This window comes from Salarias fasciatus, chromosome 18 (assembly GCF_902148845.1).
Source record: "Salarias fasciatus chromosome 18, fSalaFa1.1, whole genome shotgun sequence".
NCBI classification, from domain to species: Eukaryota; Metazoa; Chordata; class Actinopteri; order Blenniiformes; family Blenniidae; genus Salarias; species Salarias fasciatus.
The window spans coordinates 20,679,329-20,694,769 of NC_043762.1; the positions used below are offsets into that span (position 1 = coordinate 20,679,329).

The 15,441-nt window shown below is 43.2% G+C and overlaps 1 protein-coding gene across 7 annotated transcripts in view; it reads left to right on the top strand.

Moving 5' to 3' along the window:
- Positions 1-802: 802 nt before the first annotated feature.
- Positions 803-15,441, top strand: part of st3gal3b (ST3 beta-galactoside alpha-2,3-sialyltransferase 3b) — a 44,656-nt gene continuing 30,017 nt past the window's right edge. Inside the window, exons 1-2 of one of the 7 annotated variants that reach the window (XM_030114523.1) lie at positions 803-917; positions 10,062-10,209. In XM_030114523.1, the coding sequence (XP_029970383.1) occupies positions 10,101-10,209 (109 nt within the window). In that variant the 5' untranslated portion in view covers positions 803-917; positions 10,062-10,100. Of the gene's footprint in view, positions 918-2,219; positions 2,242-7,271; positions 7,586-8,204; positions 8,226-9,535; positions 9,757-10,061; positions 10,210-15,441 lie in introns of those variants that run through there. The other 6 variants (XM_030114522.1, XM_030114520.1, XM_030114525.1 and 3 more) reach the window with 6 other exon arrangements.

Below are 15,441 nucleotides of genomic sequence, written 5' to 3' on the forward strand. Positions count from 1 at the left end.
TTAATACGGAAGGTCTTATCAAGACTGGTTTTAGCCTCGACGATTGAAGCTGCACTGAAAGCAAAGTGGAGATGAAGAGATGATGATACAAAAATATCCTGAATACCAGCATCTGTCAATATGTGATACAGTAAATTATTGGAAAATAACAAATGATCTATTCTGAAGTTTGTTCTGAATGTTTTCAAGGAACATAGATAATCTTATTTTTCTGGGTTAAGATATTTCCAAGTAGGAGTCAGTGGAACAATCCAGTGCGGGATCATTGAAGTCTTCTCGGGAGCGAGCAGAAGCAGCATCTGTGGCTCTGAGTCAGTCAATTTATCAAATATATTACTGGCAGTGGTGTAAATCATTCACCAAACATTTTGAGGACCAGCTACTGTGTTACTCCCCCTTCTGCTGCTATTTTTCACTGCGCTGTTTCTTGAGGCACAAACATGGCCTTCCTTCAGGTGTCTCCTTCGTCTGTGTGTCCTCCTCTCACTGTCGGTTTTTTTCTTGCCTGGTTACCTGAGTAGCAACTATTTACTGCTACGGCCCATTTTCTTCTTTACAGCATGTCATTCCTGAGGGGCGTCATTTCGTCCTCTGCCTGTTTTACTGCCGTATTCGCCCGCTGCAACAGATATTCCAGAATGTCAAAACAGAAATATTCAAATGAGCAAACCGGCAGAACATAAATGTAAATTCATGTGTGATCCGAGTGATAGCTGCCTGAGATGTTAGACTGACCCTGGGCTCATCACCTGTCTTCATGCGTGTTGTATGTACAGTACATGTCTCGACCTGCCGGCGCATGAAGAGCCGTTTCCTGCCTCTTGCAAATCCCCCTCAGCCTCAGTCAGAGAGCTCGGCGGCACATTCTGACCTGCAGTCAAGCAGAGCCGCCCCGGTCTGGATACATCAGACAGCAAGTATACGCATCTACACACACACACACACACACACACACACACAGAGAGAGAGAGACACACACACACACGTGTAAAATGTAAAATACAGCATGTTTTTGTGGGTGACAGAGACAGAAAGTCTGACTGCTTGAAGGTGTGAAAGTGCAATTTGACAAATGGATTAACCCTTCTTTTGCACTGCACATAAACCTGCCAGCACATCGTTTCACAGAGTGCAGATCAAATACCTGTCTATCTATCTATCTATCTATCTATCTATCTAGTATCTATCTATCTATCTATCTATCTATCTATCTATCTATCTATCTATCTATTGAAACTGAATGGTGCACAGTAGCAGCAGATAACCGCCTGAGCAATCCTGTTTGCATGTGTGCAATATTCCTCATTTGCAAAGCTGCCAGCTTAAGTATGGCTGTATAACGGCAACGTGTGGCGCTGTTATCACAGCTAAAAACAAAAGGCAGATCTTCAGAATTGCTTGTTTGAAGCAGAATTCAGCGGGGTTTTCATTCGGGACTACTGAATGGGTGACCAAATGTGTGAGATGTGGTTAAAATGTGGTCTGCATATCCCAGTGCTGCTGTGCTTCAGGAATTGAAACTCTGTCAGTGAATGTTGACCAGTTTTGAGCATTTCCTGTTTCTTTCTGCAGTAACCTTTGTTCTAATGTGCTGCATGGTTTATGAGTTAGTCGTATGAGTTGTATAGTTATATACCTGAGAATAAAAACAACTTGATCAACTCATGGAGATATGGTTTCATATTTGAACTCTTATAGCACATAAGAGATCGTAACAGATGGATTTTTTTTTCAGCTTCTTAACAGAGTTTTATTTCACTAGTCGCAGCTCAGATCACAGGGCTGAGAGCAAAAGTTTATTAGAGTAGAAGTCATCAGTTGAATTAATACACTCCTAACATCAACTGAGCCAAGAGGTTTGGATAACCTGGAATTCAATTCAGCCACAAAGCGCTCTTGCTCTAAGTAGTTTGTGGGTTACTTTGCAAAATATTACAATATGTCCTGATTCAAACCTGCTTATTCTGGCACAAAGCGCTCACCTGGAGATTTATTACAACCTCAGACATAAATTTGATGGAGTAATTGTTCTACAAATGACTTTTTTCAACATGTTGTTTGGGTCATTTATGTGGAATAGATCATTACCTATTATTGATTAACTAATGTTTGCAGAGCCGCTGAAGGACAGTGAGTTGATCGGATCTCTTGTTTGTCCAACCCTCTTTCTGAGCCTGACAGGACTTTTTTTCTTTTAGCTGTTCTGTACTTACTAAAGTCTGGATCGAGGCAAATGAAAAGGTAAGGTTTGCTTTCTACTTTAAATTCACATCATGAAACAGACATCCGGAAAAGTGACAAATTAGAGGATGAATAACGATTACCATTTTCTTGCAAATTCTCTGGAATTCTGCTGAAAACATGAGGATGGTCTCATTTAACATGTGGTGATTTGATGATAGTTTCAGAGAGTTCCATACAAGAGGCCCCTCCAGTTGAGATCGGCAGTCTTTGGAATGCATAGCAATGAATTGTATTGAAATATATTGTTTTATAGTCACACATCCTTCAATGGAAGCCAGTTGACCTATAACCATAACAGAAAATTCCCCCAAAGCATACCACAGCCACCTAATCTGCTCAGTGCACGGGTCAAGCTTTCAGCTCGTCTTAAATCTAAAAAATGTAAAATAGAGGAATGTCTCGCAGAAAGCTACATAAAAGCCACATCATCAGCTTAGCTTGGCGGCTCTCCTCGGCTGCTGATATCTTAAGAGTCCCACAGATGAAAGCGTTTTAAAAGCCTAAATAATACACATTATATCAGTGTTTTATCCCAGAGATATTCTTCACATTGTTTCCCTGCTTGCATGAGGATGTTTTCCCCACATAATCTGCAGCGCCACAGATAGAGGGAAGAAACAAAAAACCAGAGTTATTTGTCGGCCAAGAATGAATTCATGACCTTGGTGCAGTGGAGCTTAAAATAACCTCTCCGGTGTCTTGATGAAGGTGAATAGCTTGTTTGTTTAAAGGAAGGCAAACGAAAAGTATATGTATGCATTTCATAAAAAAACAACAACATTTTTTGGTTCAGATTCTATCAAGAAAGCCACAAGGCTCAACCCAGCCAGTCTCAAAACTAGAAAACCTGTGCAGAATGAAACGTGACTTTCAATCGTGTTAAACAGTGTTTTCTCTCGTCATCCTGTATTTCCCCCTTTGTTTCCTCGATCAGTTCCAGCTTCCAGTGACTCTAGGTTAATTAAAGCAGCGTAGAAGAGGACTGATCACTTATATCCATGGATGCACAGTGGCTTGATGGGGATGCAGTTTTTCAACTGATGAGAATACTCTACTTTGCATGTCGGATTATTATCCATCATCACAGAAATGTGAGGCTACTGCTTTTCGGGAAGAAAAGCATAGCGATGTGATGCTATAATCCCAGCACATCCAGTACAATCCCAGTTTAGACTGTTTTATTACCCTTAACCACCAAAATCTGCTCGATTAATGACAGATGATTAGAAATCTTACTGAAGGAACTATTTTGGTTGCACAGTATCAGTCATGTAAAGATGTGTTTTTTCCTGATTTACATCACTTACAGTGGCTGCGTGGATTCAGACCCTGATAGTTATTGTTTATTTTCAGACTGGGACCTAAATTTTCTCAGAATCCAAACAAGATATATTGCTTAATTTTGGGGAGCGTGAGAGTGTGTTTTGGAGAGACATTAACCTCAGCCTCCGCATCTATCAAACCGGATCTCTGTACCACGATTATTTCTCACTTCTTTCCCGACAGAGCAAGACACACCATTGAGTAAACACTTCATCTATGATTCAGACGTTACCACATTGAATTATTCATATAGCCACAGTTAATTCTGGCTGTACTCGTGTTGGAACTTTGTTCGGCGAGCTGACGCCAACAAACACTGACAGGCTGCTGTGACTGACTCTTCTCAGTGGTGAGTACAATGAAATATTGGGGTTACACTTGTTAATGTTGTTGGACTTGTAGTTAGATCATTTGTTTTAGTGTGTGACGAACACAAACTACAAGAACTGAGTGAAATCAGTCTTGTCTTCACAGATATTGCTGGTTACTGTAAATTAGTTTCTACTATGTTATACATTCTCTACTGACCTTTTGTACTCTGCGATGTTATGACAGCCTGAAAGTCATCCAGCCGTACGAGCATATAAAAAGTTACCTGAGCTCTCGGAGTGGACTTAAATGAAGGTTCCTAGAAAAGTTCTTGCCAACAGATAAAAGGTTAATTTCACTGACCTGATATCAGTGACTCGGCGATGCATGTATGATATATGCCGTCACATACGCCTCTATTTCACGAACCTGTCAGCTTCACGGGTTACTAATTTATTTCACAATAATAATTAAAAAAAAATATATAGGGTAATCGAAGCAAGAAAACCTTTAGTTAATTCACTGTGGTATCATGACAGCTGGAGCGGGGCTAGGTCGGGCAAAAGAGAGAATCCAGAGGTGCAGGTACCGTCAAAAAAACAGTGCTATCAGACAAACAAGGCTGACAGTGCACTTCTCAGACAGCCATAAACTGGAACGTTACGTCTCCTTGCCTTATTTTTTTTAGGACCATTGATCTTTCCCTCTAATAAGTGGTATTATGATGTTGGTGTCAAAGAGCATGAAGTACTGCCAAATCACCAGGGAAGCCGTTGTCTGCTCTGTGATCCTTGAGTGCTTCAATGGGATGTTTGTGTGTGTGTGTGTGTGTGTGTGTGTGTGTGTGTGTGTTCTTGTATTTCTATCCTTGTCGGGGCCAAATGTCCCCACAAGGATTGCAAAACGTGGAACGACGTGCCTTGTGGGGACCTTTTTCCGGTCCTAAGTAGGAGAAACAGTGTTTTCTTGACCATGTTGTTGTTACTGAAAAAAGTAAAAGTGCAAAAACATTTCTTTAGGGTTAGGCTTTGTTGTGGTGTGGGTTAGGGTTAGGGTAAGGGTCAGGGTTAGGGGCTAGACATGAATGGGAGTCAATGGACGGTCCCCACAAGGATAGAATACGAGACTGTGTGTGTGTGTGTGTGTGTGTGTGTGTGTGTGTGTGTGTGTGTGTGTGTGTGTGCACATGCGCGTGTGCAAACGTACGTGTGTTTCAGTGTTTGCTTGTGTATGCATTTTATTCTCCTGGCTCCCACTAATCTCCTGACCCCAGATGGAGAACAGTGGGTGAGCAGATTCTATTTCCTGCTTGATTCAATATTAATAGATCGGCATGCTACTCGGCCACACTCTGTGCTGGGGAAGAAAAAAAAACAAAAAAAAAAAAAAAACGGAAGACTGCCTGCATCCCACCCTCGCTCTGAAGTTGGCCGTCAGCCCAGTCGCTGCTTATGCAGGATACAAGGCCTTGAGAACGTCGGGGTACAAATAAAAGGGGAGATTCGTGTGAGGAGACTGAATAAACAGTGTAACCCGAGCAGGTGTGGAGGACGGAACTATGGATCTGATGCCACACAGCAATCTGCTGCAAGCAGACACATGATAGTGTGAAAGCCCAACTGGGATTGAGGCTGAAACACAAACTCCGCAGGTATTGAATCTATTAGGTACCTGTGCTGGGGTGATTTCAGTCATGGAGTTTAACTTATTCCACCGCTGCATCACTACCTCTTCTATTTTCTCCTGACCAAGTCATCTGATACACAGACATCAGGAAGTGATCTCTTACTGCGTCAAGTAAGATCAAGTACAAAGTGCAATTAGAGAGTAAACACAGTTTGGACCAGTGGGTTTTCAGCTTGACTTTAAAAAAGCCTTCCGCCTCAGACCTGTCTGATATCTGTGGGCAGACTGTTTCATAACAACGGGGCTCTAAATTCAAACTCCCATTGACCTACTGTCTTTTCTGCTGACCTCTGGGACATTTAAAAGGCCAGTATCCTGAGAGTGCAAAGCATGAGTGAGCACATAAGGGTTTAAAAGATTATCCAGATGAGATGATGCAATGCCATTTCATTTTTTAGTAGACGGGCAAAAGGCAAACACCTCAAAATGTTCTCCTCTTGAGCAAGTAAGCCAGAGGACAAGTTTGAAACCGTGCTCAGAAGCATGTACTCCTTTCTGTGGAATCAAACTTCCTCATGAGTCATTAATAAAATGTCAGTAAGAGAAAAGTAGGCGGATTTTGAAAACAGATATTTTTTTTTGTTTTACACCCAAAACAAAACAAACAAAAACAAAACAACAGGTTGTTTTAAATGCTTGTTCTCATGTTGATCTCAGACTGCATGACGTTGGAGATGTAAATAGCCACTCGCACATAAAACTATTTTGAGCTCTCTTGTGTGCACGTGTGCGACTGTTTGAAGGTAGGGATGGGGCACAACAGAGACATGCTCATCAGATTTACGAGAGTTTTAGAAAAATAAATACAGAAGGAACCATTTTACATGACGGAAAATTATGTTTAACAAAAGAACACACATCTAAAATCACAAAACACAAGATATTTGATGTAATAAATTAGCCATTTGGGCACAGGAAAACATGAGCGGATTTTCAGTTTGGCAGCTCATTGAAATGGAATGCAGAATAACAGATTGAACTTATATAAATAGAGCATTTTAGAGAAGTGTGAATGACCACAAGTTCATCAGTGTGTGCAATGCTTCATATAGTGAAACAAAGTGTTTTTTTCATTTAGAGAGTGAACGCTTCTGCATATTCTAGCTTGCAATTAGTTACAGTTAAGATCTGTTCTATAGGATAAAACACCTAAACATAGTGTAAATCTTTTTGTGTCACCTAAATGCTTTTAGTTTCAGATATTTGGTATGTCAATACCCTTATGCATGGCTGATATAACCAGTCCATCAAAAGATCCACCTCCAGCCTGCAGGATGACCTTGCAAAAAGTACAAATACTACAGAAAGAAACAGCTTTAAACATTAAGCAGGGAGAAAGTTGAGACATTATGTTCCTTTGTGGATGTACTGAAGAGGTCACAGCTTGGAGACTGGGCATTTCTGTTTTACTCTGCATGTTGTGACTGTACCAGAGTGGGTTTCCCCCCACAGCCCAAAAAGCCTTCACATGACAGTCAGTCTCTGGGTTAACCCTAGGAACAACTGAGGCCCCACACCCTGCAACCCTGAACAGGGTCAAGTAATGGATAAGAAGGGTGCATTCATTTTTTTGGGAAAAGGTGTTCCCCTGACCCCCAGAGTCCATCCATCTGGAGCAAATCCCAACTAACTCGCCCCAGACTCTGGAAACTGCTGATGTTTCCCAGCAGAATCGAGTTAATGGCAGGCCGCTGAAACATGCAGATAATGCCATGTTACCCGCTGAGGAGGGGGCATCCTGCTTCTCCCACGTCCCTCATGTGACCGGCGGCGACTAGAAACCCGTGTTGTTGTGGACCAGTCGGAGGCGGGTGTTTTCTCCCCGTGCCAGCCTTGATGCGAACCGGAGCTGCCGGGAGAAGGAGCGGAAAGAGCGCAGTCACCGAGCCGCCGACGATCACACATCACCGCACCGAGATGGCGTGGAGAGGAGGGAGAAAGCGGTCGTCTTATCGACCCATCCAGTGTTCTCTGTAGAGCTGGTCCTGCGTCTGACTCGGGGACTCGGAGGGGAAGAGAAAAGGTAACGTGCGGGGTTTGTGTCGCCGTGATGGCAGTGGGTGACTGGAAGTGAACCGGTGGTCCCGGGCTCTCGGAACAGCAGCCGGGACCACCTCGGTGTTGTTTGTCTGGACCTCTGCGACGCTCGCCGCTTCGTCAGACGGCCATCCCTGGTGTGTGGACGGGTCTGGCGGCTGTCTGCCGCGCCTGCCGTCGTGCTGGAGCCATCGTCCGGCCACATTATTCCCGGTGTTGTGTTGTTGTGCTGCAGGCCTGCCGACCGGATCGAGGCGAATTTCCCACCGTGCCAACGTAGCGTTGCTAGCATGGCGGCTGGCTAGCACGGGCTAACGGCAGCTTTTTAGCTGATAAATGTTCCTCCCTGTCGTTTTATTTACCCCCACATCTATGTGTTAATATGTGGCACAGATTTTGCGATGCAAATACTGTCATTTGAAAGCGGCAGCAGAGCTGAAAAAACGGCGACAAAGCCAGGTAAGCCTGGAGTCATGTTCTGTGCGATAAGTCAGCGGCGAATTATCGGAGCGCAAAGTTCCGTTATTTCTGTCCTGCTCGCGCTGAACCGGAGGGCTGAATAACGCAGCCTGGGTGGAATAACCTGGCCGCACAGCCTCGGATGTCTCCCGAAAGACGGCGTTTTGGTAAGTGCGCGTCGGATAACGGGGTGATGCGGTGCCGTTGATGCTAACGACCACCGACCACCATGGCTTCATGTTTCCTTCAGATAACGCGGCTCGTATCGCTGCTGGTCTCGGACACGGCCAATGTCCCTATGTGTTGCCAACTGTTATTGTTGAATCTGAAAACAGCCGTTGTGTTTGGACAAGTTTTCCTGGAGACACGATACACTGCTGGCCGTACAGGTGTGTTTCATGACGGCCCTTCTCAGATAACCTCTTTAAAACCCGCCGCAGCCACCTTCAGTGTGAATAGCTGTAAAGTTTGCACGCATAACAATTTCTCAGTTTTGGGTTCAGCTTTGGGTTTTGGGGGTTTCTGTGGTGGATTCCGTGGCCACAGTTCAATGACTAATCATCTGGGGCTTGATTTGTGACTTTGAGTTGTGTGTGTTTGTGTGTTTTCCGTCCCTCTTGATGTGCTGGTGTGGTGACCCCTCCAGGGTGAAGGTGGATGTTGACATAGTCCATACTGTAACACACACCTTGTGAAGGTTGCTGTTTGCCTTCTCGGTGCATCTGTTGCCTCACGGGGATGAGAATTTTTTGAAATGCAGGGTTTCTGCAACAGTGTTATATTGTTATCTGAGCTTCCTGTGCTAAAGGTTTGTACTACCTCATTTGAAGTTGTCCTGAGAGGTTCTCAGGGTGTTGCAGATAGAAGTAGATATCAATGTTTTTTTAAAGCATATATGAATAGGTTCTGTTTTCTGGTGGAATGATTGATGGCATGTCACGAGGCATGACTCATGCAGTTTAGATCCAGGTCAGTTAGGCTTGAGATGCAAGATTTATTAGATCTAGCAGTAATCCAGGTCCACTGCTAATTAAATGAAGTAAGGATTACTTTGGTGGAGTGGAACCCTTTTATCGTGCGGTTGTCATGGTTTCAGTTAGGGTGCGGCTTCCTGTAAACCGCGAATATGACTGTATTTGGAGACGGACGTCAACCGGATGCTTTCACATCAGATGAGTGGCAATATATTACAGTTATCGCCACTCAGTGACATGTTTGGTGCTTTCTTTAACTTAACAAAATGCATGGCCTTGACTTTTTTTGTGTTTCTGTTTTGCTTCCCCTATTTGAACTGATTAGAAGAGTTCACGCAAAGATATTAGAGACCTCCCCCTCCTGCGCCGCTTTATCTAATTTAGGGTCGTCTGCTGATCCCAGCTGACTGGAGACCTGTCCAGTTTGTGCTCTGCTTTTGGCCACAGTCAGTCACATGGCAAGCACAGCGAGGCAAACATTGTCTCACAAAGTCAGATGCAGTTACTGAGAAGATAATAGTTTATGATATTTATTCATTCATCTTTTTGAAGCTGTCTTCTATAGTACAGTCCTCGGGGAGGGAATTTATTTTCCATCTCCGCTATTTAACCTACATTATCTTTTCTTCTTTTCAGACACTTATCTCAATAGTTCTTTGGCCTTCGAACTGCCTTCAGTTTAGGATTCGGTCTTTCCCCACTGCCTCATCGCTTTGTTGTTTTGGTCAGTTTTCTTTCAGCTGCTGACAGATGAATTTCTCTTTGTGAATGGACTCGATGCACAACTTCACCACTTCCTGAACTCCAGGAGGCTCCTTGTGTCTTGTCTTTTATGATAGGATGAACTGATTAATCCAGGTGTCCCTGACCTCTTTAACAATAGTAATGGTCATTGCTCAGGCACACCTGCAGTAATCAGATCGACCTATCATGAAAGGCAGAAAGCAAAGGAGCCTCCTGAAGTTCAGGAAGTGGTTGAGTTGTGCGTAACGCCCATAAAACCTCCCTCAACCGCTTTTGTCCTTCCAGGTGATGACCTGGATGGTGCCATGTGAATGACTGAAGACCATGAAGCCCACACACAAGCTGCTGTTCGTCCTGTGCCCCATGCTGGTCCTGGGCTTCATTTACTACTCTTCCGGGAAGCTACATCTACACGTGTGGGGCCAGAAACCTCGTAAGTGCAGTCTGGCCGGCTCACCCACTGCTCTGTCTTCCATGTATCATTGTCTCCTTGGAACGCGCTGTGTTGTATCTGTTATTGATTCTGTTGGAAAGCTTCCCCTGCTTGCTTCTCTGTGCGTCCTGTCAGTTGCTCGCCTGTCTCAGTTTTTCTAGCTTGTAAGCACGTTTGCTGAAGCGTTAAAGGTAAACTGTGTTGGTATCCCAAAACCTGCATGTCTGTAGTTTAAGATGAGTTTTTCCACGGGTGCCACCGGAGCAGCGGATGTTGTGGGGACGGTTTAATCAGATTGTGTCATCCAGGCTGTGGCTTTCTCGCAGATAGAAATCTGACAGACCTCAACCGTTTCAAACTGTAGTTTGCAACGTTCATGTCAACTGAGAAGAATGAAGCTTTTCCTGTTTCTGTTCAGCGAACTACTTGTTTTTTTCATCTGCGTTTGAAGCTGTGAGGAACTGACATTTTGAGATTCCCATGCTGTGATGATGAAACTCTGAGCAGACAGAGTGAAAATGAGTTTCTCTCTGCTGGCGTAGCACGCCAGGATGGCACGGCTCTCATTTTCAGCTAAAAAAACAACCCTGTGTGTGCATGTTACTCACGATGTGGCACGTTTCGCTTGTCTGCCGGGTGTCCTTCATTCAGACCTTGCATTACTGAGCTGGTAATAGAATTATGTCACACTTTGTAACCACAGCTGAAACAACTGCTGAGGTCCAGCAGAGGGGGCTCAAGGATTTCTTTAAAATAGAAAAATGTTCTTTCGCCTTCACCCAACACACAATGTTGTGAAGTGATATTCTCTTACTGAGCAGGTATTTGTGTGCAGAATAAACATTTCAGTGTTTACAAGAAGATCAAGAGCGAAACTAGAACTGAATGATTCAAGTCGAGCTTTGGAAAACTGTTTGCCTTTGTCAGAGCTGTGTTTGCACCATTAAGGAATTTTACCATGGAAAATGGAGGAAATTATAATCGCAGATCTCACCAGCATGGGTGAGGTTGACAGAGCAGTCTGCCTATTTCCATCATACCTATTTTTTCCCTCCACTGCCGCCTGTGTGGGCCCGATCGCTTCCCGGCTCCTCATTCTCGGTGCCAGTTGTTAGAAACTTAATCTTCTGCTTTCACTATTTTCTCAAGTTCCTTCCATTCCAACCATTTACCTCACCTTTTAAAACGCTTCAGCCATTGAAACTGAAGCGCTCCTCTTCTTCTGTTCCACTGCAGTCTTTCAGCTCGTCACTCTTCTCCAGCACTTCTCAAAATTGTTCCTCCCATATTTCTGATCTCATGGTCAGAGTGCCGTCCTCGGTGTCACATACTGACACGCCACTTTAATCGCTACATGTTAGCGCCTTTCCTGCAGCATTTTAAAGCAATGAGACACTTTTTAAAGAGCTGTTTGAAGACCCTGATGATAGGGATTTACAATAGTCCAGTCTTGTGGCACCATGGCATTAGGTCGGTCTGAACTGACATGTTATTAGTCCTGATGGCTCTATCAAGGAAAACGCAGCATGACCGTTTTCAAGGCAGAATTTACGGACAATGATATTTATAACTGATTCATAATATCCGTTTACACAAAGATGTGCCCAATTGCTCTGTGTCTGGTATTGAATGTTTCTGTTAGCGATACTTTAGTTGACGTCTAAAACTGTCACGCCACGACCGTCTTGTAACCCTGTAAAGACATTTAATGGGGGATCTTCACGTTACACCTTTTCCTTCAGTTTCTCTGAAAACACTTGCTTTTTCTACACTTTCTTCTCTCTTAGCTTTTCATTATCTTACATTGTCAAGCATTGTTACATCCATTGTTAATGAATCACGGTTGGATTTGTTATTCGAAGCGTCTTTACTCCTGACCCTCGCTGCTCCTCTGCCTTGTAATATGTGATGTACTGACTGAGGCAACTGCCAGTTCAATAGTGAATAAGCAAGTTGCACAATATGGGAATATCACCAGTATTTCCTTGTTATTTGGTAAAGCGTGTTTGTGTGTTGCCTCACTCTTTCAACATCTTGTTGCACTCCCCAGCAGTGACTCAGGGAGAGGACTCCAGTGTTCTGTTACAATGTGCCATATTTTCTTACAGTGCAGTGTTAGCACTTCCTACTGTGAAGCTATAATGGAGAATGTTTTCCTGGGGCTATTTTTCTCTTTTTGTGTGTTTTTGGAAGCATTTTAAGGGTTAATATGCGATCCGCAATGCCCCCCCCCCCCAAACACAGGGCTGTAGCGCCGCACCGCACAATGAAAGGAGCTTTGATAGCAGTGCAAAATATTGGCTGTCTGCTGCACTCCAGTGCCAGATGTTTGGCTTAAAGGAGGTCAAAGGAAAAAGAGGAACATGTGGACAGTCTCTCCGGCCCTCTGTCCTGGTCAGCTAAGCTGTGCTGTCTCACTGAGAGGATCACGTCCAAATAATCTCTCTTTCTCATTGTTAACCTCGACGGCCAAAGACTCTTTGCTCCACGGACAAACATGCAGAGGCTTATGTGTCTTTTAAAAGCAACTTGGTAGTTGTCCTGTATCACTTTCATCTAATAGAAATGGTGCGCATGCATGGAAAAATGTGCAGTTCCACAAAAAAAAAAAAAAAAAAAACACTTTGATTTGACGTTGTCGTCTCCTCGTATATCATCACATCTTTTTAGGATTTTTTGTAGCCAGTAATTCAGATAAGCAGTCTTTTAGAGAAAAGAGCATGGATATGTGAGGAGTTTGCAGCCCTTTTTCGAGCATGCGACCACACTGGTAAATTTACTTCTAACAACTGTTTTTACATTGATCTCAGTTTGATCTCAGTGCACGATTCAATTGTTATGCTAAATTTTTCAAAAGGAGATGCATTTTGAATAAGTTTACCTAATTAATGCATTTGAATTGAAAGTGAGTAAAGTATTGTTCATGTCAAACTACTGCGGGGATTTCAGACATGCCAAATGCTTTTAGTATATAACAAATTATCCATTATATATTAGATAGTGGTGCTCATTCTTACACAAATCAAGTCAGAAATGTTTCCAATTTAGAGACTTTTTCAGCTGGAAATATGAAATATCTGTGACTAGTTGTCAGTATAATGCCTTTCAATATATTTGTATCTAGACATGAGTCTTTCTGGTTTACTTCTCAAATCTAAAGCGGTTGGTCCACAGCCAAAGGCAGATTTTTCTGGTGCCATTTGTTTGACCTCATCTTTAACACTGCCATCATGTGTTTCTGCCTTGGAATGTTTGTTTTGAAGCAGGTTTATCCAGTCGTTGTCATTCCAGTGTCAGCAGGACTGAATATTTGAAGCGTTTAATGTCGGAGTGATAAAACGGCTTCCTTCACTTCACCTGTTGACTCTCAGCGATGCGGTTTTCTTTGCTGCCCTGCTTGTAGTTAACCTTTCAGATGCTATTAAAGCAGATATTTAAACCATGTCGTTAGTGACCACGATTACCACACAAGAAAGAGTCACATTGCGGTTGGGTGCTTTTTTTTTTTTTTTTTTGTTTTCTTTAGCTCATCTGGCAGTCTTTAAGTGTGGAAACTGCCATCAAAATATTTACCGTTATTGTGAAACAAATCCGCCCTGCCTGCTGTACTGCTGCGCTAAAACCTCGACAGGCTTGTTTGTGTGTGGAACAGCTAATGTATTGATGTGTGGCCGTGCAGACATGAGAGGGTGCTCACGCTGTTCATCAGGCGGACGCTCTTTTGGCCGTCTGCTCCTCTCTGGTTTGTTTTCAGTGTCAATATTGCCTTTTACAATGCAGCTGTTGTCACTGATTCTCCCTCCAGCACTGCAGAGCCGGGACTCTCCTTCACTTTTTGTTTTAAACATGTATTTTTGAAGGTATCTTACTTTTTAAGTGGAAATACAAAATGGAGATTTGTTGTTGCGATATTGATTTTGATCTCCACTGTGAGACAAAATCTGAGAGTCGGTTATTTAAACATTGGTTATGGCCACATATTGTGTGTGTGTTATTCTTTCTTTATTTAATTGAATATTACAAACATCAGCAAAAACAATTAAGGGTCAACATTTTTTCCCCTCAACTACTGTGAAGTTGTGGCCTAATGTGTGCTGTTGAACCTCTTTGCTTACGGGATTCTGATTTAACGCCGTATTAACGATGCTTTTAAGCGGTACCTGTTTGAGATGTGTCATCCTAAAGCTTTGGTAAAGTTGTGGAACGTCACTTAGATTCTCTGAACTGCCTATCTGAAGTCACTGCTTACAACCAGCAGCAGGGTCACTTATAATTGGTTTTCTTTTGCTAGTAACAGGAACAGCACCTCAGGGTGTTAAATCGTGCTTGAAATTAACGCCTGCGGGGCGAGAAAAGAATGTGCGCCACCAGCTGTGCTGCTAAGACTTCCTTTGCTCTATTTGCGGTAGCCAACGAGCCACGCATTTAACCCACTTCACTTCAAGCCTCAGCTAACTTTAAGAGAAAGCTTAAATTAGCCCATAACGGCGCTGTTCGTTAATTTTGATCCCTTCGATCTGAGCTTTGAGACGATGAATTTGGACTGTTGGATCATCAATCATGGATTGGCTTCTTGTGTCTTGGAGTTGTGGCGTTACACAGGGTTAGGGTTAAGGTTAGTGCTACAGATACTGTTTCAGCTGTGAAGAAGTGTGAGCTTTACTAATTAAGGACTTTGATCTGGCGTTTTCCTTCATTTGGAGAAGATGGTAATCTAAGAAGAGTCACTGTAACATTTTTTCCTGTTTTCACTTCATGAAACCAAGTACATCACTCATTTATTCGCTCACTGCGTTTACATGACAGCTAAAAAAAGAACCTCAGATGTATTATTGCATTAGGCTGAGTAAAACTGGACATTAAGTGTACATGTAAACACATTAGCTTGGCTGAAGTCGATGTTTTCAGACAGATAAAGTGACTGAAAGTTGAATTACTCTTGCATGCCACGGGCCGGAACGGGGCGAGTTGTTCTGGTCATGCCGAGCCAATTCAGATGCAGAAAGAGGATCTGAAACTGGAGAGGCTGATGGACCACTGACTGAACATGGCTGAAAGCGGTGAAGTTTGTATTTGGATGAATATGGAGGTGGTAGCGGGCTCGTGGTTTATTATTTTTGTGATCTGAGGCGATGTGAGTTCAGTGTTTGAAGACCAGGACGAACTGGGTTGACTGAACCACACATGTAAAATGTACTGACCTTCCTGTTACTGCAGTAGAGACCCTTTCGT